The 27027-nt window shown below is 53.3% G+C and overlaps 1 protein-coding gene across 4 annotated transcripts in view; it reads left to right on the top strand.

The window, feature by feature from the left end:
• The first annotated feature begins 2802 nt into the window (after positions 1 to 2802).
• The window catches only part of SMOC2 (SPARC related modular calcium binding 2), a 155018-nt gene continuing 130793 nt past the window's right edge, over positions 2803 to 27027 (top strand). For all 4 annotated transcript variants that reach the window (XM_060167920.1, XM_060167919.1, XM_060167918.1 and 1 more), the window contains exon 1: positions 2803 to 2971. In XM_060167920.1, the coding sequence (XP_060023903.1) occupies positions 2888 to 2971 (84 nt within the window). In that variant the 5' untranslated portion in view covers positions 2803 to 2887. The remainder of the gene's footprint in view (positions 2972 to 27027) is intronic.

The raw sequence follows: 27027 nt of genomic DNA, 5'->3' as shown, positions 1-27027 counted from the left end.
TCCCAGGTAAGTTCTGTGAGACACCGAATCAGCAGGGACATTTGGTTAAAGATCTCATGCTTTGCCTATTGAGGTGGGAGAATGAGCTGAGAAAAATTTTCTGGCCAAACACGAATTAGCCAGAAATAATAATTAAATTATATCATGCCTACAGCAAGAAAAAGAATCCTTTTGCAATTTTAGCATAGTAAAATAAATAAAAAAGTAAGCCAGTACGCCTTATACAGCATTTTGCTAATGGCCTAAGAGGGAAAGTCAGTTCAGAAATGTGAGGACGGCTGGAGTAGTGGGTCATTAGTTTCTCTTTATCATAAGGTTCATCAGTGACAAAAATTTAAATTCTGAATCCATCACCCACGATTTAGAATGGGCCCTTATCTTCACATTTCCAAGAGAAGGGAACTTCTTCAACAGGCTTGTCTGTCCTGTAGGGACTGTTTGGAAAACACTGAGCTGATTATTTCCTGTCTTAATTTTGAACTAAGTGAATGTATTCTTTCTAACACTGCACCCATCTGGTATCCATGCCAGTAATAACTTTCCTGGAGACGTAAGAATGACAGACAGACATAACTATTTCCCAGTGATTTTAATAAATGTATTATTTTTCTCCGTAAAAATGGAAACTGCTTGTCTCCCAACTCTACTTCCAGCTTCTCTCAGAAGCTAGCACTTGGCATCCAGGCCCCTGTGAGCACCTCCGGCCTGAACCGACAGTCTTTGGATCTTTGGACGATACATTTCATTTATCTTTCTGGACTTCCTGAGGTTTTGTTGTGAATACGTGAGACATGTGTTGAGCTTCTTGAATCAAAACCTAGAGAGCCATGGGGGTTTCTTCTGCCCCCTCCCCTGCTTCTCCCTACCTCAAAGGAGGTGCAGTAGAAAAGCCAGAATGGCAAGTTTTGGCATCTGGGGTCTGGTCCTGCCTTTGTTGCTCATGTGCTCTGGCTAAGACATCTGCCCTCCTTTGCTTTGTTCTTCATCTTGAAGTTGTGAGGGTGAATGAATGAACATGCTTTCAATCTTCTGACTTCTATAGAAAAGTGCACAATAGCAAATAAGTATTTCAGCTATCGGCTTGTAGTTCTCTCAATAAAGCAGAAAGGAAAAACAAAATTTTTAGCGGCGAATGCTTTGAAAGGTTTCATATGCAAATTTCCCTCTTTGGATGATCTTAGAATTAGCGGTATGCAGTATTTCCTTTGTATTTCCACCTCGATTTTTGATGAACGTTTCCTACCAGTATTCCTCGGTTACTTCGCCATCTACAGCTGCTCTGCTCACCTGTTTCTCAGACCCAAGAGCAGTCCCAGTTTTATTATAATTTCCTTCTCAAGCCAGGAGGAATGTGTTTAAGTACTTAATAGATCTTCTGGAATTTGAAGGAGAATTCACAGAGCCGCCCTCTTTCAAGAGGAGATACTTTTCTTCCCCATCTTTCCATGGCTCTATGTGTGTCGCTTTCCTCCTGAAAATACCAAGATCTCCACCTCCCTCCCCTGTGTGGGACCCAGTGGTTGGAACAGCCCTGCCTTTGTCTCAACAGCCAGGCCCCAAATCTGCGGATACAGCCCTGCCCACCCCCCAACTCATTGTCAAAGCTTCGGATTAAACATGGGGTTAAAAAATCCGATTTGGATTTTCTGTTTTGTTCTTTTTCTCAGCGCCCCTGACAAGTCAATCGAAGCATTGTTCTTGCAAATCTTCACTCCTCTGGTTTTCTGTGGGAGCTAGAATTAGGGCTCTTTCCTGTAAAGCCGTAAGCCAAGGAGAAACTATTTCAGCAATGTTGTCTGCAATGGATACTGTCCAGAGCGCAGAATTCTCTTGGTTTCCCACCAGTCTCCACCGACGACTCTGCAACCTCTACAGCCCCCGTGCTTGCTTCAGAAACACCTCAAACGCTTTCAAAGCAGGCACGTTCCCGCCAGCCACACTTGCCCCAGGTCACTGCTACGTGCAAGTCAGACTCGAGATCTTTAGGTCCCTAAAAGCCCCCGAGTGGATTCACCTGCAGAAAAATGCTGTAGGTGCACCACGCTCCTTGAACCTTTTGGGTGGTGTTGCGTGTTGTGCTGACAGCTGCCCTTACTGGAGAGCCAGCTGATCACTCAGCAAATTTGAGAGGCGACAACCTGGGCTGGACGAGGTAGCATGAGAGCCCAGAGTTCCAGGAGACCAAGGATGGCTGGGGACTGACCTCGGCTTCGAGTTAACTCTGTGGGCTGCACCGGTCACTAGAGCCGTTCTTGCGCGGACCGGGTCACGGCCCTGGGATGGGAGGAGGGCGATGCGCATCTTGTGGTCGTGCCGGGGGCCCTCCCAGGGTGCGCGCGCGTTGGCGTGGGCACGCGTGTGCGTGTCCGCGTGTGTGCATTTGTGTGCGTGTGTACACGCGTGTGCGTGTGTGTGCGCGCGTCTGCGCGCGTGCAGGGAAGGAGGCAGGCGCACGCAGCACCCGCGGGATACAGCACAGCCCTGGGGGCCCCCTCTCCATCTCCTGCTGCCGCAGACCCGCGCCGGGGCGGCCCCTCGGCAGAGCGGGCGTCCAAGCTCAGCGAGCGGGGCGCGGCGGCGGGCGCGGGGGGTGGGGCTGGGGGCGGGGGGGAGGGAGGAGGGCGGGCGGGCGGGCGGGAGGAGGATCCGGGAAGCTCGGCAGTTATTTGACAGGAGCCGGGAAGCCGCAGAGGACGCGGAGGACCACCGGGTGCCGGGAGGGCAGCTGGTTGAGTCCGGGCCTCCCGGAGCGCTGGGGAAGAGGACCCCGAGCAGCCCCTCCGCCGGCTCCCCGGCCGCCGTGCCAGCGCGCAGGGCGCGGCCGCTGCTCCGAGCGCCGCCCTCGCCCTCCGGGGCCGAGAGCCCCGCCGGCCCGCGCCCGGTCACCATGCTGCTCCCCCGGCTCTGCTGGCTGCCGCTGCTCGCGGGGCTGCTCCCGCAGGCGCCCGCGCAGAAGTTCTCGGCGCTCACGGTGAGTCCCAGCCCGCGGGGACCTGGCGGTGGCGCCGTGCCGCCTCCTGCCCGGGTCCGGCGGGGTCCCCGCGGTCCCCTCAGGCCGAAGCGCCCAGGCACGGGGAGCAGGTGACCCTCGCGGAGGTGGCGCCTCCTTCCGCCCGCGCGGCCGAAACAGGTGGGGCCTGGGCGGTTCGGCGGCGTGCGCGCGCGGGGCTGCTGGGGTCCCCCCGGCACGGGTGACGGGCCGGGGGTGCGATCGGGGGTCCCGTGCCGACCCAGCCACGGGGGGTGGGCAGGGCCTCGCGCGGAAACCAGGTCTCGGGACGAGGGCGCCGCCCGGCGGATTGTCCGAGGGCGGCCCCGGCGGGGCCTCGGCGCCCACACGGCCCGGTGTGTCCCGGGCTCGGCTCTCGGCGCGCGGCCGCGCGGACCGCGTGGCGCTTGCCTGCCGAGGGGGCCCTGCTCGTGGGCCCCGCAAGTTTCGCCTGACCCTCCCGGAGACCCTCCCTACGTGAACTTGGAGGAAGCAGATGACACGACAAGTGAACATTGTCTTCCTTCCTGCTTAGAGCAGGCAGAAATTGGGGGCCCCCGGGGGCTCCGCGTCCTGCGCTCCCCGGCCCCGGGGCCCCGCGCCGGGTGTACCGAGCGCCAGGGTCACCGCGCCGACCGCGGCGGCTTTTGCTTTCTTAGCTGCGACTTCTCGGCGGGGCCCGGCCGCCCGGCGCGCAGTGCCAAGCGCGGAGCTCCGCGCAGGGGCCGAGCCAAGCCGCCGGCCGCCGGCTGGTCCCTGGTGTCCCAGCCCCCGGCTCGGGCAGACCTCGTGGGCTTGCAGTGTTTGCAAACCCATAATTAATGCAATCTGCAGAAACGAAAACATTCCACTTAAATGCGTTTTTGAACAAGTGCTTGAGAAAACACGAAGGGAGAGAGAACACCTCTGGTGGGGAGATGCTTTTAAGTGGCCGGGGACTCGTCCTGAAGGCGTTTATTGTATTGAAAATACCGACGGGTGAGATGGGCTGCAGTCGGGTTCTGCTTTTCAGCAACGCTCAAGCAGCCCCCGAGCCCCTTTTTCATTTTTTTTTTCTTTCCTTTCGAGCAGTACCAGGAGGGAGTTAGTGAGTTCACGGTTCATACCTAAAATTCTTCTGGGGTCCCTGCCTTGTGTCTCACAAATGACTTGTAGATTAGAAACTGCTAACTGGAGCTTGAAGGAGGTTTTCACACGCTCAGCTTTCCCTGTAGAGCCTTTATCTCCGCAGAGGGGCGGTGGAGCAAGCCTTGCTCTATGTGTCCGTGTGTCTATCCATCTATACGCACACAGGCGCTTAGACGCCCTCCCCCGCCACAGCGCATGCAAGGCCGCAGAGAAACAGACCAAGTCTCAAAATGAGACCCCACGTTTCTTCCAGAGATGAAGCAGCAGGTTGTCCATGGTGGCCACAGATTTCCTGAAAGTGCCCAGGGGACACGTCATCTGGGTGCTCCCCTGGGGGAACCTCCTGGGTTGGAAAAGCAGAATAGGGCGTTAGTTATTGGAATAACTGAAATCTCTACAGGTTTTCTTCTCTTTTCTGCCCTCCACTCTTCTTAGTTAAGCATTTACTTTAAGCCCCTCGTACTTTGCCTTCCCAAGGCTGCTCTCAGGAGTTCCCGGGTGGCAGTGATGCCAGCTACAGGTGGGATTCTTGTGCAGAAATGGTACATATGTGGCCCCTTTTGACTGTACTTCCTGAGGAAACCTTCTGCCTTAAAACCGCTTTTGCAGAAAAGCGCTGTGCTGCTTTCGCGTCCAGGAGAAGAGCTTAAAGCCACGACATATTTTGGCAAACTCCCCCTGCCCCCCGCTATCTAAGACATCAAGAAGTTTTGCTGATGGGCCGTGAGGGAATGTCGGAGGTGCTGGATTTTCTGTGGTGCTCATCTCTTTTCAGATCGTTTCCCAGTATTGGGGGATCTCTTGTTTCCAGAGCAATGGCTTTCTCTCTGCAAGATTTACATCTGATCTTTAATAAATCAGAGAGACAGTGCCCGTCCCTGGGAGACTGGAAGTGACCACTAGAAGTCGTCTGGATGTGTGACCCGAGGCGAGTTACTTAGCTTTCTTCATTTTCAGTATTCCTATCTGTAAAGTGGGGATGAAGCAATACCCTGCGTTTAGCGTGTTGCCGGGATTAAAGGTAAGGCGTTTGTGCACGTACCCGGCGTGTGTCTGCTCTGTAATTCACCTTATTCCTGACAGCAGCCATGCCGCTGGGCCCGATGCCATGGTTTTCACAGGTGTCTGTGTCACTCAGGTGTGGGGACACTGGCCTCACGGGGGTTCTGTCTGTCAGGGACGTGTGTGTTAGAGCACAGGGCTTTGCTCTGGGTGAATATGAGCTTTACTGAGGTGAATGGTGTCCGCGTGGACGGGCAAGTGAGAAAACTCGCCCGTCTGCCCCCTTCTGTACCACCCTTTCTTCTCACGTAGAGACAGGAAGAGGCGCTGCCTCTGGGGGTCAGAAGCTTGTTGCTGGTTTCCCTGGATGACGCCTTTGTTTTCCTCTCCCTGTAGTGAAAGGTCTTAGTTGGGGGACAGTGTTGCCGGATGTGTCAGTGGGTTTGATCACCTCTGCTACTTGCTGTTTAAGACTAAGAGAATCTGCTTTGCTTGATAATTGTCTTTTTTTCCCACCAAAGTTATTCTTCAGAAATGGCACCTTTGTGTGTTTTCCTAGGACTTTCTGAGGGTTTGCATAATCGCCTGGTCATCCGTGAGCCCCGTGTTGTTTCCAATCGGCAGACGGTGCTGTGAAGTGTATCGACCCTTCCCGAATCTTGGTCCCCCTCTATTTCTTCCTTCTTCTTCTAAGGCCGGATCATGTCCATTTTTTCATGAGAATGGTTGACTTTTTAAAAAATTTCTGCTCATGGCCGAGACTAGGGAATACCTGCCAGTGTAAGTGGTCTGGTTACACATCATTCTACTCCTCAAAGATGATCGCATCATAGGGGCGGTTATACGGACTTAGACAGCCAGTAACCCCGGCCCTGGGTGTTTCCTTCCGGGCTGTGAGGCACAATGTGCCCCGTGACCCCTTCCCCAGAGTGTTTGCGGGGGGCAAGTGGATTGATTTTAGAGCTGCCTGAGGGGAACTCTGCCCACCCTGAGGACGCAGAGGCCGACGGCCCCCCTTCTCATGTGGCTTCTGGCCACCGTGTCGATGCTCCCCCGGTTCCTGTCCACCACTGAGCTTTCTTTGCTCCCAGGGCACATTGTGTGTGTTTTCTCGTTGATCTCCCAGCAGCCTAACCAGCAGGGCTCTGCCGTGTCCATATTCCAGAGGCCCTGTTGGAGCCCCGGACACTGCCCTGATCCAGATGCTTAGAAATTCAACCCGAGGTTTTTTCTCTTCCCTAGGCAGGGTGGAGGGCTTCCCTGCACTGTTTGCTGCTGGGTCTCCTGTGAGAACGGTCCAGCTCGACCCTGCCCCTTCCCTCCCAGCCTGGCTGGCCTCCAGCACACGGCGAGGGCAAAGGACTTGTCGGTCGGGGAGACGTGTACCGACAGAGTTGAAGTGGCTGTTTTCCACCCCTGTGTGTATCTGTTTGCTTTGAAAGAGAAGGAAGGAGTTGGGAAGGCAGGATTTGCTCCCATATACATGTGACAGTGTGTCATTATTGGCACAAGGGGGTCTCATGTTGATGCTGCTGGGATGTTGGCGTGGCCCCGCCAGCTCCGGGCGACTGTGGACCATCCTGCCTGACGCTGTTCTCACTCACTGCCCAGGCTCTCAGGGAATGATTATGGTTTCTTTCTTCTCCCGCTGCAAATGCGCTGAGTACATTTGCTGCTCTGGGAAGGCCGCGTTTCATTCATCAGCAGAAGACGGACCACGGAGGTGGTTAAGGAAAAGGAAACTAAACATCATCAAAATTTTCCAACCTAGAAGCCCATTTACATGGCGACTACAAACCCAAACATCTGGAGGAGTAACTTTAATTTTGATTTGAAATCAAGACCATAAATAAAAGTATAAGCAACTTCAGGCTATAACAAGACTGTGCAGTAAATGGGCATTGATCTAACCAACACAGGTCGCGATGGTTCAGAACAGAGCAGATTTCTAAGTAATTCTATATCAAAATAAGCCTTCCTGAGAGTCTAGGAATTTAGAATGAGGCTGTTATTAAGACCGGCAGTGGAACACTGGCGTAGAGGGCAAGGGTAACATTTCATATGTTTGAATGAAAAGGTACACTATTCCGCACATACGAGTCATAGACGCAGAGTGATGAACTTCCAGGTAGATTTTGGAATTGGAGAAGAAAAATTAAGAGATAATTTTCTGAGTTCATTTATAGGAAACTAGAACTGTCACCTTTATGTTTCCCCAGTGTTGGTCATGGCACAAGGTCCCCCTATTAATATCTGTATCTCTCTAGAGCTTAAGTAACACTTAATGTATTGAGTATTTAACTGAAGCCCCAGAGAGGAAAGGTTTCAGAAAATGAAATCTTAGTTTCATACGGGCTCAGAAGTTGTTCTAAAGGGATAATCGTAGGCAGTCTTGTGTGGTTCTGTAGTCCCAGGCCGAAGACCAAAGAGCACGGATTTGTAATAAGACGCAAATAAAGAGGCCAGTGAAATGGTCCCTCACATTTATATTGTCGTGATTGAGAAACACGAAATTATAACCGGAAACTTGTACTAGCTGTCCAGATTTCATCAGAATTCTCAACAGGGAGGCCCTCTCGGGATGTCTAGTAACACTGTAATTATATTCAGGTTTTTATTACGTACGGCATGATGTGGGATATTAACCAATTAAACTGGCAGTTCAGGGAAGGTGCAATGTCAGTACAGTAAGTGAACTTTTTCTTCCTTCAACACATATCTTCCCCTTTTTACTTTCTTCTTTTCCCTGGTCATCTTTTTTCTTTATCTTTTAGGCCTCTGCCCAAATTACAATGAACTCCCTTTGCTTCTCCTGTGACCATTAATGTTACTGTTTCTTTTTTAGCGCTAGCTGAGATCCGTGAGAGGTTTTCTAGTTTCTTCCCCTCATACGCTTGCCCCTAAGAGCATCTGTAGGCCCCTCTACCGCGCTCCGGCCTGGTGCTGTGGGCAGGCCACTGCAGTCACTTTATCCCCAGCATCGTGTTACCGGCCCTGTCCATCAGCAAGCCCACGCCGACGGCAGAGTTTTAAAATGTTTTTGTCGGGGGTTAAGCCAACTCTTAGCATTTGAGGTTGCTGGCAAAGAGTCTTCCAATAATAGTGAAGTCCCAGAAAGCATGACGAGTTTAGATGCACACGGTTGTCTGTGGCGTTTGCTCCCTGGTCCAGAACACTTCAGGATGCACGGCAGAATCTATTAGGTCCATTTCATTTGGGATGTTCTCACATCTGTTGGGTTTTAGTCACTGCTGAAATAACAAGTTCGTCACTTTGTTAGCCCCCAAATGCTCTAGTCTATAGGTGGAGCTTGCCCGAGGTGGGTTGTTTTGTGTATTTATCTTTGACTCTGTTCCGTATAATCAAGGCTCCAGGAGCAAATGGGTCCAGCCTACCTACGAGATGACAGCATGGCAGACACGAGATTTCCTTCCTGGGATTAAGAAAATCTGTCTCATTTCCCATGGCTTTGCCTGTCCTGGTCAGGTCTATCCCATACCAGCCCCCAGCGGACTGAAAAAGACAGACGCTTCCCTAGCCCAGGCCACGGTGGCTTGTGAGGTGGGGCCTCGGGGCCTCGGAAGAAGGTGGCACTGGCTCTTGTCTGATCCAGACGTGAGTGCTGACTGCTGGGCAGTGGACCCCTTACTCCTGCCAGGGAGCCACATTTCTCCGTTTCAATGAAAAGTGCATAAGAAATGTTTTTTTATTACTCTGAGGAATGATGAAAAAGTACATTGCCCAGTGGGAAGACTGTTGATTTTAATTTCTTAGGGCACCTTGTCCGTTGAGGACGGTGAGATGTGTGGTTGCCATGGTTACCTCTGGCATGGCTGACCCGTCTCATGACAACTCTGAGCGTGTTAGGTGTTGTCGCTCTGACGCGTAACTCACGACTGAACCCTAGTGTTGAGGTTTTGACGTGTAATTGCTCTTTTCTCCCTTTTTTTGCTCATATCTAAGTGCTTCTGGGGCCCAACTTCATCTTCAGAAGAACCTGGCGTAGACTTGCCTTTTCCTCCTCGTATCTGGTTAACTGTTTCTGGTTACTCACATAACTAACTCAGGCACACGTTCATCTCTCTTCACATGACCTCCATCCACATAATTGCACTTTCCTTGCGCTACGATAATTTTTCTTATAACGTTGAGAAAAAGAGACAAATGCAAAGACACATCACAGAGCCGCTCTGGGTCACTTCCTCAGTTTCGGACGTCACTGTGGGGTCGTTCCCTACATTACACATCAGAGTCACATAAAGAGACGTCATAAGATACAGTCACGCCATTGATGAGAAACACTCTTAAGTATGGAGCAGAGAGTACAAAATAAAAATAAAATAATTCCGTTTATGCTTATCATTCTAAAAAACAATTCAAGAGGTCTGAACGAAGGTATCTAGTGGAATCTAGCGCATTGTCTGTTTTCAGTTGTCTCAATTCATTCCGCAGAGGACTTGGGTCTGTGTCATCAAGACTTAAAAAAAAAAGTACATTTAAAATTAATTTAAAAACTTGACCTTTGAAAGACAGAAATGACTGTCCTGCGGTTTTGTGGTGGCTGCAGGCTTAAGACGGCCGAGTGAGTGGCATTTGGGAATTTCATGGCCAGCCTTGGGGTCAGGGTTCTGGGCAGCATGGCGCCCGGAGCCCTTCCTGTGACGTGACATCAGCTTTGTACAGCAGGAGATACATGTGAAGGTTTCCCTCACTCCTTCTCAGAGATCAGCCACTTAAGTGTTTGCTGCCCCTGTTTTAAGGGACTGTCACCTTCTTCACAGGGAGGTGGCCGAGTCGGGGGCAGACAGACGGAGCTCAGTTCCTGTCATGCCCACCGCTGGTCAGGGCTCTGCTCTCAGGGCCAGGCCCGTCGGTACCAGAGGGGCAGGAGCTGTCGGCCAGGCCACTGTGGCTGTTGCGTTGCACGTGCTTGTGTCAGAGGAGGAGGAGAGGAAGCTCCGTTTCTCCCGTGGCACCAAACTGACCGTGACATCAGGGCCCTCGCCAAGGAAAGTCTAGGCCAGGAAGACCTTTGTCCTTGGGAAACAGATACGTGGAAAGTTTTAAACATTAAAAAGAGAGATAAGGAGAAATTCTGGTGCCCTGCACTAATGCCGTTGACTGTGGAATAAAACCTGTCATCGGGAGGGTTCTCCTTGGACCTGGGTACACTGGAGGACCTTGCTTTTAATACAGGCTGAGAATCACATAATCTTTAAAATTGTCATCTACTGATGAATCAACAGTTCACATCATCTGCTTTCCTTGGGCCACGTATTTAGGTATTTAAGGAAGATCACTAGGTCTTTGAAGCCCAGATGCCCTCCGTGCCTCTTCTGTATCTTCCTGTCCCGACCCTTTCCTCCCAGGCCCGGTTCCGTCTTCCCGTGTTGGAGGGACTTGGAAAGTGAGGTGCGTTACGGACATCCATGCCCACCTGCTCCCACTTCCCACCCTCCCTTCTAAGGCATCCCCGCAGGTTCCCCCTCTGCTTTCTGAACCAAGCTCTGCTCTGAGCTCTGGTTGGTCCACACCCTTTGACGAGCCCTCGGGACCAGACACGAGATCTCAACAGAGGAGCATAACGTTGCTTGATGACACTGGGGTGTGGTTGGCCCACTTGCCCAAGTCACTTTCTGAATCTGAGGTTCCGTTAAGCCAGTTCCCCCCCCACCCCCGCAGCACTGTTTCTTTGAATGTTTTGAACCCGTAAGTGGTGTATACGTTATTCCTGTTAAAACTAGATTTGCGTCCTGACCCCGTTACCAGGTTGGAACTAGCCCCTCACGCTCTCGTAAATCTGCTAAGCACTCCTCCACCTTCCTGTAAATGGGTTGGCCTGGGGACATTGAGGGATGGGCTGGGACTCACTCCCAGGAGATGAGACCCAGGGCCTTTTGTCTCTGCTGCAAAGATTCCCTGCACCAGGAAATATCCCCAGGGGATTTGGGTACGTGCTCCCGCCCCGGAAAGAATCGGTGACTTAAAAATCATCAAACACTAACTTGGACTCCCAAGTACACGTCCTGTGACTCTTACTCAGGCCCGGTGTGGACACTTTGTGAAGGAAGGTGTTGGACCCGCTGCTAGTACTCAGGCAACGCTGGTCTCCACCCGTGCCGCACCGCGCAGGGCTGCCGTCTCCTGGGCACACCGACTTGCTCTCCCAGCACCGGCGTGAGAACATCCCGCACGCGGACCGAAACTTCAGTGTAACGCAGTAAACGGTCTTTACAGCCTGCACTTTTCTCTTGTAAAGTAGAGAGAGCCGGTTTCCGGTGCTGGTAACAGCCCTGCCAAGCCGCCCTGTTCCTTTCGTGGGTGCGTGTGTTTTAAATTTTTGCAAACACCTCAGGGCAAGGAAAGTGAGTAAGAGCTCTGACCTGAACATACACGTCGACTAAGCTTGTAGCTTTGCAGGATCCACACATGATGGGCTCGTGCTCATCAGGTCTTCATTCTTCAGAGGTTTATCTTTTGGAGGGAGTTGCCAAAGCGAGATCTTTCTTTTCACTCGGAGATATAATCCAGGTGGAGTCACGAATCCCTTTCTCTGCGCACGTGGCCGTTTACACCCGGCTTGAGACGCACCAGGGGAAGCGCCTCTTCGTACTGTTCCGTCGCCGGCCACACGAGGGCGCCCGAGAGCAGCCTGCTCCGCCGGGGCGGGCGGGCAGGGGTCCGCGGGTGGGCTCGGGCTCCACCCTCCGCAAAGCTGCTGCCACTTGGCGACTTGGGTCGTCACCTAGCCTGGGTTCAGGCGCCACGTTCAACTTTCCAGTTTTAGAGGTTTGACTCATGATGCAGGGACACTAAATTAGGGAATTAACAACCAAGGGACGTTTTTATTTGAGGTTTCCAGCAACTTTCTTTGGAAGTCTGGGATATGCAGGTTAAATTCAGGGCGATTACTCAAATACCAGGTAAGAGTGCTGTGTACCCGAGGCAGGATTTTGGCTTTAATAAATGAAGCCAGGAGAGATGCCCCAGTGGGCTGTCTGCTGGGCCCGGCCGCCGGCAGATGCAGTTTCCTTTCTGCTGCAAGATCTGGTCACTTAGTGAATGGATTTTATTTAGAGCAGTGGCTTCCCTTACTTGCAGGCTAACTTAATATTGTATTTCAGCGTTCTTTGGGGGTGGACGTTCTTAGACATGTCCATTTTATGATGGATTTTAACCCGAAAGAACATTAACTGCAGAAAATCAACAGTCTGTGCTCAGGCTTTCAAAGCCTGTCTTCCAGCCGAGCCTTTTCCCAATAAAATCTGCAAACTCGCTTTGTGGGGGGAAGGCTCAGGGGAGGTGCGCCCCGGCCCCGCTTCCCTCAGACACTTTCTTACCGACCTCTGGCCAGAAACCAGTTACATTTCTTTGCATCCAAAGATCTGAAGGTGGTTTAAAAAGTCCTAATTGGCCCCATTCAAATTCTCACCAACGTTCCCTCCCCTTGCCTCCTTTCGGCCGCCGTTTTCTTCCCTTGTTCGTTTTTTACATGACAGAGGAAGGCCAGCCTCCTGGCTGCAGGTCGTACCGCAGACGTTGGGCGGAGGGGCCATGCCTGTGTTCTGAGGTCCCTTCGCAGCTGTGACCTCTTCAGAACCTGGCTTATTTCCAGGCTCAGCCCGGCCTCGCCGTGGTCCCCGTGTCCATGAGGGGGACTCGGGGAGCCGGCAGGTGATGCTGGGTCCCAGAGGCTTCCTGAGACTCCGGGGGGCCTGGACGCCCGGCATCGCCCCTCTGCCCCCAGATGGCAGCGCAGTGGCGTGGACACGCCCCGGACGTTCTGTCCTGTCCCTGAGTGTGGAATCCTCGGTGTGGGCGCACGTGCAGTGTCCCCCGAGTGCTGAGGTCAGGAAGTGGGCTGTGGGCTTAGGCCTGGGGAGGGGCCCCCTCAGGCCTTTCTTCCTGGGGACTGTTGCCACGTCAGCCCTGGTGCTCTTCTTATCCAACCCCCTAATTTAACACAAAAGGGTACAAGAATTTCATTGGCCAAGACATGGTAGAGAGTTAGTTAACCTCTGTGTCCCTCCTTCTCTGTCTCTGTCTCTCTCCAGCCCTCGGGCTTTCTGAAGTCTTGCACCGTGTGCACGTGGTCACTTCCAGCCGGCCTCGCCCTTCGTCTGCGCTGTGACCCTGCCAAGCTGCCTCCTGCCCACACCAGGGAGCTCGGCTCTCCGGTCAGGGCAGCGGGGACAGACAGGCCCGAGGACTGGGGCTCAGTGAAGTGGAGAGTCTGAGAAAATATGTAAATTAACCCGGAACTTGACTCAAAACCAAATTCTAACTTTTTAAAAAAAATTACAAATGTTGTTTTTTTTTCACTTTTTGTCCTTTAATACTACTTTCTGGGTTTTCCAGTTTCACTGAGCGCTCAGAACAGCCCTCTGTACCTTTGCGGCAGTGAGATCCAAGCTCGTAGGACATAGCATCCCTCGCTGTCTCGGAATTCCCAAGGTAGAGCAGGGGACGGGGGTTGGAGGTCCGCCAGGGGGCACCCAGCTGTGCCTGAGGACGGGTGCAGGTAACTGACGCATCCTTCAGCCCAGCGCTCCATCAGTTTGCTTTTGGGATTCCCTTAACGCACATCCTGGGGAGTGGAGGGGCTGTGATGGAGAAAAGGTAAGCAAGAGCACCGTGAAACGTGTAAGTAAAATCATCGAATGGCACTCGGGCTGTGTCTGGACGTGCTCGGAGGAGTGATGGACCTGACCTCTCAGCTGGGTGCCCGTCGCTGGCAAACAGGTCACTGTCCAGCGTCATGCGGCCTTTTGTCCAGCAGACACAGCAATGGACAAGGGTTGGGGCCAGTGTCCAGATGTCACTGTCAGAAATGTGGCCCAGAAGGCGGCTCTCAGCTGAGCCCTGAGGGTCTGGGAGGCAGCCAGGGGGGTGGGAGGGGGCTGGGAGCATCCTGTGCAGAGGACCACCCAGCAGACGGGTGGGGGCCTTATTTGGGGCCCTGGAAGGATGCAGGGGGTGAGCGGAGCATGAAGGGCCCTGAGGAGGGCTGGGCAGCCAAGAGGAGGCTTCCCAGGTGTCAGAGCAGAGGTGCAGGCAGGCTCCTGGAGCAGCCCTGATGCTGGGCGGGGGCCAGGCTGGTGGTGCAGGTATGATGCTGGGCGAGGAGGCCCTCGGCCTTTCCAGCTGTTCCGCTGACTCGTCTTCACTGCAAGGCCATGTTCTCTCCTCCACCCACACCCTGGATGGGAACGGGGCAGCTGGCTTGGGGCTGGAATATGAGTTTTCCTTAAAATGTGAAAGAAGTACACGGCGAACTTTGTGACAGCCGGCAGTCTCCCCCTGAGAAGGAGTGGCAGTGCCGGGAGTCTGTCAGCCCTGGAAGGTCCGACGGGCGTCCCACCCAGCGGAGGGACCCAGGGCAGTGGCCGTGCTTCCTCCCGGTGACGTCCTCCTTGTGCTGACCTCCGTCGGGTTGGCCTCGTTTGAACTGGCAGCAAAGCCGTGCAGCCTGGTGGCAGATCAAGGTGAGATGGGAGAGAAGCCCCATCACCTTTTCAGGACAGTGCCTTGGAGTCTCGGGCGACAGGTGCAGTTGATCAGAGGAAGGGTGAGGCTTCTTCTCTTGGGAGAAGAGCAGAGATTAGGTCCCCTGAGAGTGGTGGGAACGGCTGGGCCCTGGGGAGGAGCTGGCGAGAAGCAGAGGGGGCTTTAACAGCCCACGTGGGGACCAGGCAGGGAGCTCATCACGAGGTCAGGTTAACGAGCGCTGTCTTCACAGTTGTGCCCGCGAGATGTGCGCTCAGGGAAATAAAAGTGAAACTGAGGCAACAGGACTTGTAAGAAGACCTGGCCAGGGGCACGATTACGCACGTGAACGTAACGTGGCTACTTTTCCACGTCATGCTGGAATTGTTTCATCTGGGCAAACGGTACGAAATTCGGAAGAGTGGGGCCCCTCCTGGACGGCCTCGGTCTCCTGAGGTTTCCCGTCACTCGGCCCCACTTGCGAGCTGTGGTAACCTGGGCTCTCCCGTGGGCTGTCGAGTGGGGTCGATGCTTAAGTACTTTGAACCAAAGCACACGAAGCTTCGGGTTAACTGCATCCCAGGAACCAAAACCTCAGAGCAAACGCAGCCACCGCGTGGCCGCCGCCTCCACGGCCTGTCTTTCAGTCCTGGGTGAGCCTGGAGGCCTGGGGACCGTGACAGGCGGTGACAGTGGCCCTCCTGTGGGACTCGCTAAATGACAGTGGTTCATTCCCTGTGTTTGCCTCTGAATTATGAAGTGACCCGGAGACACCGTTTGTAGAGATGCAGGATGCTGGATTCCAGTCTCACGTATGTGGTTGAAATCATCCTCTCACAGCATTGCGGTGGCCGAGGACACGTCTCCCAGCCGCCTCGGAGAGCCCTGCGGGCCGGGGGGTGGGATGGCAGTCTGGCCTCTGCTCCCGGAGCCCGAATTCCCTCAGGGTCTTGCCGGGACTCCGTCTGGACAGTAGGCCCGGCGGAGGGAAGGCGCTGGCTTTTCCAGAAGCTTTGGTTTTCCAGAAGCTCTCTCCTTCTCTTCCCTTTAGTCTAAGAGGAGCATCCCCGATCTGTTTCGTCTCTCATTGTAGCTGTTCCTGGCTCCCTTGCCTCGGGTTTGCTGTCCTTCTCTGATAGACACTGTAGGTCCTGTCATGAGACACACTCGGATGTGGGATTTAGGACAACTCGGGCCTCTAGGACTTGTTTGGAAAAGACTGGAGGGACCTTGTGATGATGAGATCCTGCAGGTGTGTCCCAAAGACAAGGACGTCGCGGCTCTGGTGCAGGAGGACGCCTCGCTGCGGCCCCGTCTCTGGTCCTCAGAGGTGACTAGTGGTCACGGCAGGAGGACTTGGCCGGCCTCCCCGGGGGCGGTGGTCTCACGGCGCCCACCCATCCTGGGGGCCTGGGGCTCAGGGGCCACCACTCCGGCTGTGGTTCCTGGATTTGCGGATTCTGGAGCGTTGGGTGAGCCACAGGCTCGGCCTCCAGTGCTGCAGGAGGCGGACTGTCCTTTTCTGTCACCACATGGGTGACCCAGGCTGCCCTGGTCACCTTGTCCCCCCTGGGGCTCTGGCAGAGAGTCCGGCTCCGGGGAGGGAAGCAAGGCCCCGGGCTGGACCAGCACCCCCAGGAGCCCTCCCCCCGCCTGGCTCTTCCCGGCGTGGAGGCGCCGCGTGCCGTCCCTTCTGCTGCAGCCTCGCCTGACGTCTGCAGCGAGCCTGTGCTTTGCGGGCCTTTGCTCTCTTCTGCCCCTCGCTCTCCACAAACACCAGCTCTTTCCCCAGGAGGCCTTCCTGACCCTGTGGTCGGTCAGGCCAACTCCACATGCAGGAGCAGAAAGCTAGGGGTCTTCAGTTGTATATTGTGTATACAGTGTTGTATATTGTATGCATTCCCCAATACACAATATACAACTGTGTATACAATGTTGTATACACGATATACAACTGTGTGTACAATGTTGCGTATTGTATGCATTCCCCAATATACAACTGCTGTGTAGTTGTGTATTCTTATTACCCTTCTCCTCTTATAACTAAGAGCTCGTTTGTTGGGTGCAGCTCGGGGGTCAGCACGATGCAGCGGTTTAACTTAGGGAGCTTGTGAAGGGCTCCCGCTGCTGTGGTTGGTAGCGTGGAGGTCAGGGTGGAGGTGACGTTTCCTGCGTCCAAGACCTCGTTCGCAGTGACACCCCCCTGCCCCGTGCTGACTCCCGCCCCTCCGCTCCCCATGCAGTGGGCGCTCAGTTCTTCCCATTTTGCAGATGAGGAACTTGGGACACGGGTGATTAAGCCAACCTGCCTGGGCCGGGTTAGCTCCTGGCACGAGGGCTCATGTAAGAAGGTGCTCTCAGCTCAGGTTCTGTTGAGTGAGGCACTCAGGCCAGAGGCTTGAGCCTGGCCGGCCACGGCCAGAGTGTCTGTGGCTGATTCCACTGGGTCCTCGGACGGGGACTCTGGGTCATGGGTGGGAAGCTTGCTGCGGCGTCTGCAGGGAACATTCCCCAAAGGGATCCTTGGAAGATAAGTTCTTGGAATTAGTCACATGTCGGACGACCCCAGGGAGGGCCGTGGGCGCCGTGGACCTGTGGCTGGGCCCTGGGTCGGGCTGTTTGCTGCCTGGGTGTTTGCCTAGGGGGTGTCCTGGCGGGAGCAGCCCCGAGTCTCCCGGGCTGTTCCTCCCTGTCCTTTCGTTTCCTGGTGTCTGAGTCACACGTAGCTTTCAAATGGCAGGTGTTTGGCTTTTATTGTCCTGATTGATCCATGTTTCTCTCGCTGAGATTTCAAACTCTTCAGAGACCCTTTGAAGATACCTTTTAATTAATTGTAAATAAGATAAAATTCACTCTGGTTTACTGATAGCACAGAAGATTTTCTCAGGTGCACTTAACGTGCCTCATACTTACAAGGCTACACCCATGCGATGCGTGCTTGAGACGTGTACAGTGAAACACCCTAGGGCTCCTCAAATGGAATAACCCCTAAACTCCAGTCCCCCAAGCAGTTTCTTAGGAAGAAATGACGGGCTCTCCTTCTCAGGAGACTGGGGAATTAGAGGGAGCTTCTGGGGATCTGTTCATCAGCCCCTTCCTTTTATAAGGAGAGCCCTGAGGCCCCTGGCGGCTGGGGGCAGCCAGGTGTGCAGCCCAGGTGTCTGGACTCCGCGTCCCCCAATTTCTGACACCCGCCTCTGCTGGCTGAATGTTTAAAGTGAAATTTAATGCCAGATTTTAACAAAAATGATTTCAGCATCTAAATCTTCCTCGTGTCTTACATCCATTATTATAAAGAACTGATTTTGGTGGAAACGTGGTAATAGACAGCGGCACTACTGCTTAAAATTAACAGATGCAAAATTTTGTGAATGTCATTGTGGCTCTTCTTTGGATGAAACGTTGGGTACGTGACAAAGTAGTGACCTGTGCCCTGGAGGACGTAAGGAGGGGCTGGAGGAGCCCCTCGGACCCTGGTTCCGACTCTACGAGCCCTGCATGTGTCTCCAAGATGCCTTACGCGGTGTGTGGTTGAAAGGATGAGGAAAACCTAATTGCATCCCCGATGGTGTTGAGCCCACTGTGAATTTCAAAGAATTTCTTGTAAGATCTTAGGCGCTTTTTAGAGAAGACCTAAGAGCAAGGTACGCAGGATAACTTGCGGGTGTGTCTCCCCTTCACTGGAGGCAAAGGAAGGGTTAATCTGGTGGCTTTTCATTTGGCTCTTGTGCTCCACGTCTAATGCTTCCTTTCGATATTTAGTAAGAACCTGATGTTGCGTTTCAGTGCAACTGAAAGCATTTTGGATGTTAACTAAAATCTTTGCTGTAGTAGCACCTTTCATGCAGTAGAATCTGCACCTTTAATTCCACAGAATCCATCTTTACATGGAGACCTACAGTTCTCATCGTTAAATTGGGTAAGTTAGCAAATAATAGACACGTCCAATGGGAAGCTTGGCAAGAGGTGTTGGAAACACGCCCCCTCCCATGACGTTGGCTCTCCGCATGTGTATAGGGTGCTCAGGCCGTCCTGCTGTTTTCTAGGTGCTGCTACTTGAAGCTGTGATGTTCCAGGTCCAGGACGTGATAGGCATTGAGATGACACATTGGTTTCTCAGAAAGGTGGTCCCGTTGGCCACCAGCCACCCCTGCTTTCTCTCGCCTGGGCACGGCTTCCCTTACAGACGATCCCATGGCAGGTTTTGTCCAGTTGACCAAGAGGCCTGAGCTGTGCCTGCCCACACCCACGCATCCTCTGATTCCCCCCTTCACTGTAGGCCTGAGTGACACGGGTCCCCAGAGCCCATCAGGGTAGCCTGCTTCTTGGGTAACCTAGGGATCCAGTGCCCTGAAGTGTAATGAAGTTCGTGCTGATCGACCTACGATAGGTTGTCCTCGGGGAAGCTTGGCTTTGCCGTGAGTCAGGAACGCACTGGTGTCTGCGGATTGAACGGTCCTTCCTCTGCGAGACGTGCTCCCTCTGTCCCAGGCCTTGCCCAGGTGGCCTTGGTTCGAAGGTTTGGGGCTCCTCAAGCTAGGGCTGGGCCCTGTCCTCCCTCCCAGCGGGTCCCTCGTGGCCCAGGCCTCGCCTGCCCCGTCCAGTCATGGTGCTGGACACACATGAGGCTCCCACTGGGGCTCTGATGAACGACTCCAGTGCCCACCAGGGACGGTAGGGGAGAGGAGTGCACGGTGGGCTCAGAGGACATGGGGGGGAAAGGCTCACTGAAGAGGCACCCGTGTGGGACAGACCTGAGCTCAGGTGCTCCCCGGCTGTCTTGTGCACTCAGGCTGTGGTGTCCTGACACTGCGAGGCACTGAGAACAGGAAGTACCCTTGGAGAAGGGCCAGGTGGGTGATGGGGAAGTAGGAGAAACTGATCTTCCTGCAGTAGCCAGATTCAGATGACCTCGTTGTAGGTTACCTGTAATAGTACAAAGCCGCTGGTACAAAGGTCCCCATGTTCATCTGAGGGTGCTCTTTGAGTCCCATTCCTGCGGAAAACAGACGTGGGACCCCAGGGACATGTGCTTCTGAGTCCTTGTGTCCTCGGGGTCACCACCACCCTCCCCGTCTACCCAGGCCTCAGATTCTCTGCCTTAAAATACTCCACTGACCCAAACCAGAAAACAGAAAATATCAAAATGCAGGGGGAAATGGCCTGCATAATATTAAATAATGCGCCCCTTTTCTCCCCCTATATTTACCGTAAGGATAATCTCATCTTAGCACGTGGAAACGTTCGTCGTGAAGACATCAAGCTGAGGTGCTTTTGCAGTTCTCGGCAGAGTGAAACAGGGTCAGTGGTTGCGGTGGCGTCTGTTGAACGTTCTGCGTTCTAGCAGACGGGAAGGGTGTTCCCTAGTGATCTAAAGGGAAAAGCCGTGATTTCCAGTGGTTGAGAGGTTCCTAAAGTCCGGTAGTTTGATTTTTCCATTTGATGCAGGTAGAGGATTGAAGGCATCTGATATCAGAATATGAAGGGACATGAGGACTTGGGGAAGGAATGTACCCCCAGAAGGAGGTAAATCTGATGAAACGAAGTGAGGCGTCTGGACAGGCACGAAGAAGATTAATGTCCTGCTGGGTAATACCCTGCACTCTGGGAAAGCACCGAGCTGAAAACTTTTGTCTTTCCTAACACTTCTCAGACAACCTCAGGACACAGCAGAGGGCCAGGCGGGGCCCCAGGGCGTGTGCTCAGATGGCATCACCCGACGGGGTGGCACGAGGGTGGGGACGGAGACTTCCCCTGGTGGGGCCGGCGAAACAGAGCTGGGATTGGGCTCTGCTGTGCGGCAGTTTATCCCTGGTGTTTAAAATCTGCTTCCACGTTGATAACAGCCCTGGGAGCTGGCCCTGCAGTTAATTCCTTCCTAGACAATTAACTGTCACATGTCCAAAATCCACCCACAGGGCTGCTGTCCAGGGCCGTCTGGGTGTGTTATTGTCATTGTGGAGCAATAGACAGGTTCTCCAAGAAGGAAACCAACACTTGGGGGTGATCAGCACGTGACTGGCTCAGACATAATCAGTTCTGTGAATATTCCATTCCCACTGTTTTCTAACCTACCTATTCCATGTAAGGTTCAGAAACCCAAGTGTCAGATACCACTGGCATGATGTACCCACCAGCCACAAGTAGACGGCCCTGCAGGTATCCTGTATCCAATGTGTAGCAGACTGTTACACATTGGTTATTGAACTTGTAAGTAGTCATACGTTGCAGGTTTCCAGATTTCCCTCCAGACCGTACTAGTTAACTTTATTCTACCATCATAGAAAAGGTATCTCTGGGATAACTTTGTGTTAAAGAAAATCGTTTGGGAAAAGAATAAAGAGCATGAAAGTACCAGAGAGCGAAATTGCAGATAAGCTCCCCAGAAAGCTGAAGTCCCTTCAAGCTAATCCCAAGGTGGATTAGCTGCCGTCGTGCGGTCAGGTCATCCGGACCCCGAGGGTGCTATGGTCTGCGTAGACGGGACCAGTGCTCTGAGGAGGGCGAGGGCTCCCCAGCCCACAGGAAAGCCCGGCCCGAAGGGTGGGCTGCTTATGTCTGGAAGATGCCCTCCCCATCACTGCATTTATCAGCGCTAGCTGCCCGCCCCCATCACAGGAAGGGAACCCACTAGCTTGCCAGTGTCTTGCCGCTTCATTTATTCTGCAAAAAAGTAAGCTATTTGCCAAAGCTTCAATACGCTCATTCTTTTCTATTTTTAATAAAAATGATTTTCCCCATGGGTTTATATACTTCCTACTCAGGAAAAAGCGGGCATAAATCCGGCAGCTCTCACTTTGCGGAGTCTTTGTTAAAAAATTCTTTTGGTTCCAGACCGAAGGCCAGCTTGCTCTTAACTTCCGGCCACTTGTGAGTCCCCCCGCAGAAGTGCTGGGCTCCCCATGGAGAGATGTGCTCCAGTTGTCAAGGTTCAGACGCTGCTGGGCCGTCAGCTGAAAGAGGGTTTGTGGCCAGTGCCACCTGGGGCAGAGGGTCACTCGGCTGCCGGTGGACCGGTGACCTCATGGCTCTGTGAGCTTTAAAAACCGCACTCGTTTCTCACCTTGACATTCTTTGTTCAGAGGACATGTTTTGTGAAGCCTGATATGAAATGAGATGAAGTTGGGGTCCTTGGGAAAGTGGGGTGCCCCCCGAAGCCAGCCGCCTGGGCTGAATTCGGGGCCTGTGGTGTTGGTGGGGAGGGGCTGAAAGGACCTCTGGGTAGCGTTGGAGGGAAGGGTGAACGTGACCGTGGCTGGGCCACCACCTGCTGGATCTGTGAACCAGGAGGCCACTTTTCTCATTCAGAGTCAGGGAACCAAGGTCTGGAGGAGAAAGCACGTTTTTCGGGTGCTGTGCACACGCCCTGCGTGTGCTTCCGGCCGTTGTCCCAAGGATGGACTCTTCACCCCTGGATGGGGCGCACATGCCCTGTTCACCCCTGTGTGGGTGAGGCTCCTACAATCCCCTGCGGCCGCAGCCTTCCGTCCTGAGCCAAAGGTTCAAACCGAATAGAACTTATGTCTCGTCCGCGCGCGTCTCATGGCAGGTGAACTAGGCTTAGCTCACCTTGTTGTGAACAGTTGTGTCTTACTGTCAGATGCCCCCCTCCTGAGTTTATCCGGACCTTTCCTGTGGACCCAGGCTGCTTTTCCTTTTGATCTGCTGAGCATGGTATCATTCTTATTTAGACTTTGCTTACATTCAATGTGACGCCTGTCATGTGAAAGGGTTTACTGTGTATGTGATGAAACTACGGCAGAAGGTTGTAAGCTAGTCTATGTTTCTGACGAAGCACCACTAATTATGTTTTTTTTGTCGTTTAATGGATGCATTTCATTGGTAATTATTCCTGAAAACCACTCCAGGAAGCTGGTAGGTTTGCAGCCTTTGACATTCCCTGGCTTAACTAAGACACTCCCTGAATCAGTATCAACAACACAGAAGAAAATGAGGAGCTGGAAACAAAGTGCTTGGAATACTGACCTGTGTTTGTCTCCAGGCAGATAAATGAGAAGCTCTGGGGCTTTCACGTCCCAGGGGCTGAGAGCAGATACGGAACGTGTGAGGTCAGGGCCCTGAGGGTCCTGCCGTGATTCTGGGAGCCGAGGTCCTGCAGGGAGGGACGCCACTAAAATCACTGAACGTTGGTGCTGATATGAAGTTTTCTAACCGCAAAACTCATGTCTGCATCACAGGCGACATGTTTCCCAAGTGCTGTATTAATATTTTAACAAGTCAAGCAGTTTTATTGATGATTCTGCTCTCCCGTGTCTCAGAAGGAAACCGTGGTCAATAGAGAGCTGTAACAATCAAGTCTTAGAAGTTACCGTTTTGTGCTGATTGCATGATGAGGGTCTGGCTGCCCTTCCCTGGTGGCCCTGCTCATCCCTGGGCTCGGGCTTCCGCTGCTCCAGGACCAGAGCAGGGCCAGGGCAGCCCCCAGGCCTCCCAGGGGCCACGCTTCCTCTCCCTAACTGTGGGCTGGCTCTTCTGCAGCCGACTGCTAGAAGGATCTTATCCCGGGGTAAGAGCTGTGTCTTCCAGGGTTTGTCTCTGCTTACGCCCTGCCTTATTCTCTCAGAAATCCCAGAGCAGTGCATTCCCCAGTGAGGCACATTTGGCAAGACCGACAGCAGGCAGGTTTTGCGAGGGGTAATTGAGCGTGTTTTGTAAACAGATCCTGGGTCACTAGTTTATATAAACATGAAGATTTGGTTGGTTGAGCGTAGAAGAGCAGTAGGATTCTAAGGGTCAGGATTTGAATACAGAAGCAATTTTCTAGACCTTTCTTTTTGTAAACCGTGTCCTGAAATCAATAAACTAGCAATTCAGAGCATACGCAAGTTCAGACCGGTACCAAAAGCCAAATCGCATGCCTTTGTGGTAAAAATAAGCAGGGCATTTGGTCCCTACTGGCTTCGCTGGTCACTGCAGATGGCGTTTCAAAGACAAAGACCGTTTACCACATTTGAATGTTGCCAAGATTCCCAATTTGCAGTCTCATTAGAAATGCTTTCTCATCTCTTCAAGAAAATTGAATGGAAATTTCCAGTTCATTCAATGAAATTGTGCTTATGTCTCTTCTCCTTGTCTTTGGGATGGAGGACTAAATTAGAAACAATAATTTTCTCTGAGCTTGATCTGTTCATAGGAAATACATACGGAATTTTAAATGTATTCATTTTCTCAAAATTGGCCTTTCTCAGTGACCGTGTGTGTGATTTCGTGCAGAATCTCTCACAGTGCGAGTCAGGGCTGACCACCCACTGCGCCAGACAGAACCGTGGATTCGCACCCACTCTTGGTCCCCTGGGTGAAGGTCTGCAGGGTAGAGACATGCTCTGTTTGAAGCAGAATCTCCAATGATCCTTAAGGCCACCAAAGGTTGAGAATCACTGACTTATACTAGTTCTGTGGAAAGTCTTCTAGATGTGTGGCATCTTTTCTTTTTCAAGAAAAATGATCTGCCAGTTAACCTGTTTTGCCATATCTGTATAGTTTATTGTTTAAAAAAAATCTGATTTTTAAACTTGGCCACCTGCGGCATGACTTTATTTTACGTTGAACGGGGATGGCCAAACTTGGAAAGATGTTTCTATTCCAGTGTTCGATAAAGTGTTTCTCTGACCTTTTATTTCTTAATGAAGCCATAGTTGTTGCATCTGAGGACACAGAGGCCAAGACCCTGAAAATTAGCGAGAAGTCTGAATTTTCTCTTCCGTGGCCGTTTGAGGCACTTCCGGGATAATTTTTACCAAAATATCAAAAAAGAAAAATACCAAATGTGAGATGCTGAGAGTTCATCATATATACATTCTGTTGTATCTACTTTATTTTATAATAATACCGTGATTTCCACTTTACAAATCATCCTTAAAAACCTTGAAGATATGTGATGCATGTTGTAGGGTGGACCACAGACTCCCACCTTGGATCCTGGGTGTGGGCTGTTCAGGGTAACCCTGCCTCCTGTTTGTGGGCAAGGAAGTTTCCACATCAAGGTGATTTTGCCTTCGGGCATCTTGATTTGCTACTAACAGTATAAGCCTTTTGCCAAACAGATATCATCATAGATCTCGTCGCTCATGAGACAGCAGACATACAGGCATCCTGCCCTCCAAGGTTTGAATGAGGCCAGGCTGCAGAAGGAGGTCACTGTCCTAGGAACAAAGCCATTTTTCCACATTCCATTTTTCACAGCTACTGTAGGGTCAGTGGAGAAGTCCTCACAGCTTATTCAGAAGGCCAGGACCGGAGTGTGTGTTGTGTGTTGGGAAGCAGTTCCCTCGCCTCTGCTCTGCCCCGGACGGTCTCCTCTGTCCTGTGAGCATCACGGGCAGGCGGGCGGGTGACCTCAGGGCACCTGGGCAGGCAGTGACTCGTGCACCCAGACAGGCTTCAACTCCCCCCCGGCTCTTGCCCAAGACGGCAGGACTCTCTGTCTTCTGGCGGAAACGTGCTTTGGCGTGTGGGGTTGTCAGTCCAATCTCGACACCTCAACGTGACTATAGTCCAGGTGCTGCCAGGTTCTGGGGGGCGGGGCAGGGGCCAAGGATGGCGGCCTGCTGAGCAGGTGCCGGGGGGGGGGGCGGTGTCCGAGATGTGAAGTCCTGCGCTCTCACCTGGACAGTGAGATCGCGGGTTCAGAGGTCAGGGCCCACAGTCACAGCGATGTGATTCCTTGCTGACCGGCTGGGCTCCTGTCCTGCATCACAGCCCTTCTTGATATTTGGGTCCCTTTAGTGAGTCTGCGGGCTCAGCACCGACCCTTCCCACCTCCTCTCCCAGGTGGAGAGGACGGCCTAGGCCTCTCGCGCTTCTCTCGAAGGAGAATGCTACGTAGACCCCGAGTCTCCCTGAAGCGGCCCCCAGACGCCGGCTGGCTGGATTGCGCAACCTTTGGAAGTTCGCGGAGCTGTGCGGTAGGGGCCACGCAGCGGGCCCAGGACCTGGCGCTCAGGGGACAACAGGGCAGCTGGGAAGTGGGTGTGGCGTGTCCAGCCCTGCCCCCTGGGAACTGGGCGGTGGGGGCCGTGCCCGGCTGATGGTCCTTCACCAGTTCATGCTGTAGGTAGGGAGTGTCCTGTAACGGGGGTGAGTGCACCCCAGGGAGTGTGTGTGTCTGTGTCTGAGCACCACACACACTTACAGCCCAGGCCTCGTCAGGATCGGGGTGCCGCGTGTGCCCCCCGCACCGTGTCCACACCCCTGGATTGGCTGAGGCCTCCTTCCCACGCATGGGCACCTAGCGGCATGGCGAGGGGCAGCAGGTGGCCGGGAGGAGGGCGGCCCGGCTGGGCCACTGTGCCGCCCTTCCTGAGCGTTGGCTCTGTGCGTCTGTGCCCAGGGGAGGGTGATGCTAACGGCCCCCTGGGCCCCGGTCCTGAGTTAGGGGGGCTTTGGGGCGCCTTGGATGAGCGCACAGCTTCCTTGTCACCAAACATCCTGCTGGCCGCCGTGGCCGCCACCCGCTCCTGGATTGTGTCCCAGCGCTGCCTGGTCTTTTGTGTCCTCCCCTCCCGTGCTGAGCTCTCTCTGTCTGTCTGCCTGGTGCTGGGCGGGGCCCTCTGGCCTCCCCACACCCTCCCTCCTGGTAAAGCCGCACCACACGTGCCGTTTAATACCACCTGCACTCCAGGTGTTTCCAAGTGTCTCTGTCCAGCCAAATTCCAGACGTAGTCCCACTGTCTCCCTGGTCTCTGCGTGGCTGAGGCCGCCGTGCACAGTCACACAGGCTGCGCACTGCACAACTCTGCGGGCGTCATGCGTATGTGTGACAAAGCATGTGACCAGCCTAGGGTCACGGCCCAGAAAGCATTAGTTATCGGCGCCGTTGTTGGATTTAGAAAACGTGGAGCAAGTGACCGGGTATCAGCTACGCAGCTCAGCTCCGGGGCATCTTAACTCTCAGCACTTAGCCATGGTTGCATCTGAAGAGGCTCAGGGTGTGGAGTGCGGCTTCTTAAGTTGCTGGGATGTATTAAAGTGTTACTTTTAAATGATAGAAAACTAGCTTCTAGCCATAGGACTAAGGATTCAGATACATCTTTAAAGAAAAGAGAATGTAGGATAGATGTAACTGTAATTTCAGATTCGCTTACTTTATGTTGAGTCGACACTCTTGGTACAGAATTTCATCCGATAGTTTCCCGTGTAAGAAACCCCAGAGAGACTGGAATCGGAAAGGTCACATCCTGGCTCTGTCGCTGGGTGACTTTGGCCTGTTAGCCTCTTCAGCTCTTGGTCACCACCATGAATGCGATGCTGCTCTGGGCAGGTTCCGGGGAAGCTCCAGGGATGGCCCCCGGGAAAGCCTTTTCGCCCCTCCAGACGTGGATGACGGTCACTCGTTTACTTGTTTATTCCTGAGACGTCTGTGAAACGACTGCCACGTGCCCAGCGCACGCAGAATTGCCGGA

Source organism: Lagenorhynchus albirostris, chromosome 12, assembly GCF_949774975.1.
Source record: "Lagenorhynchus albirostris chromosome 12, mLagAlb1.1, whole genome shotgun sequence".
Classification (NCBI taxonomy): Eukaryota; Metazoa; Chordata; class Mammalia; order Artiodactyla; family Delphinidae; genus Lagenorhynchus; species Lagenorhynchus albirostris.
The sequence above is the reverse complement of the archived record's forward strand: the minus strand, read 5'-3'. Positions and strand labels throughout refer to the sequence as shown.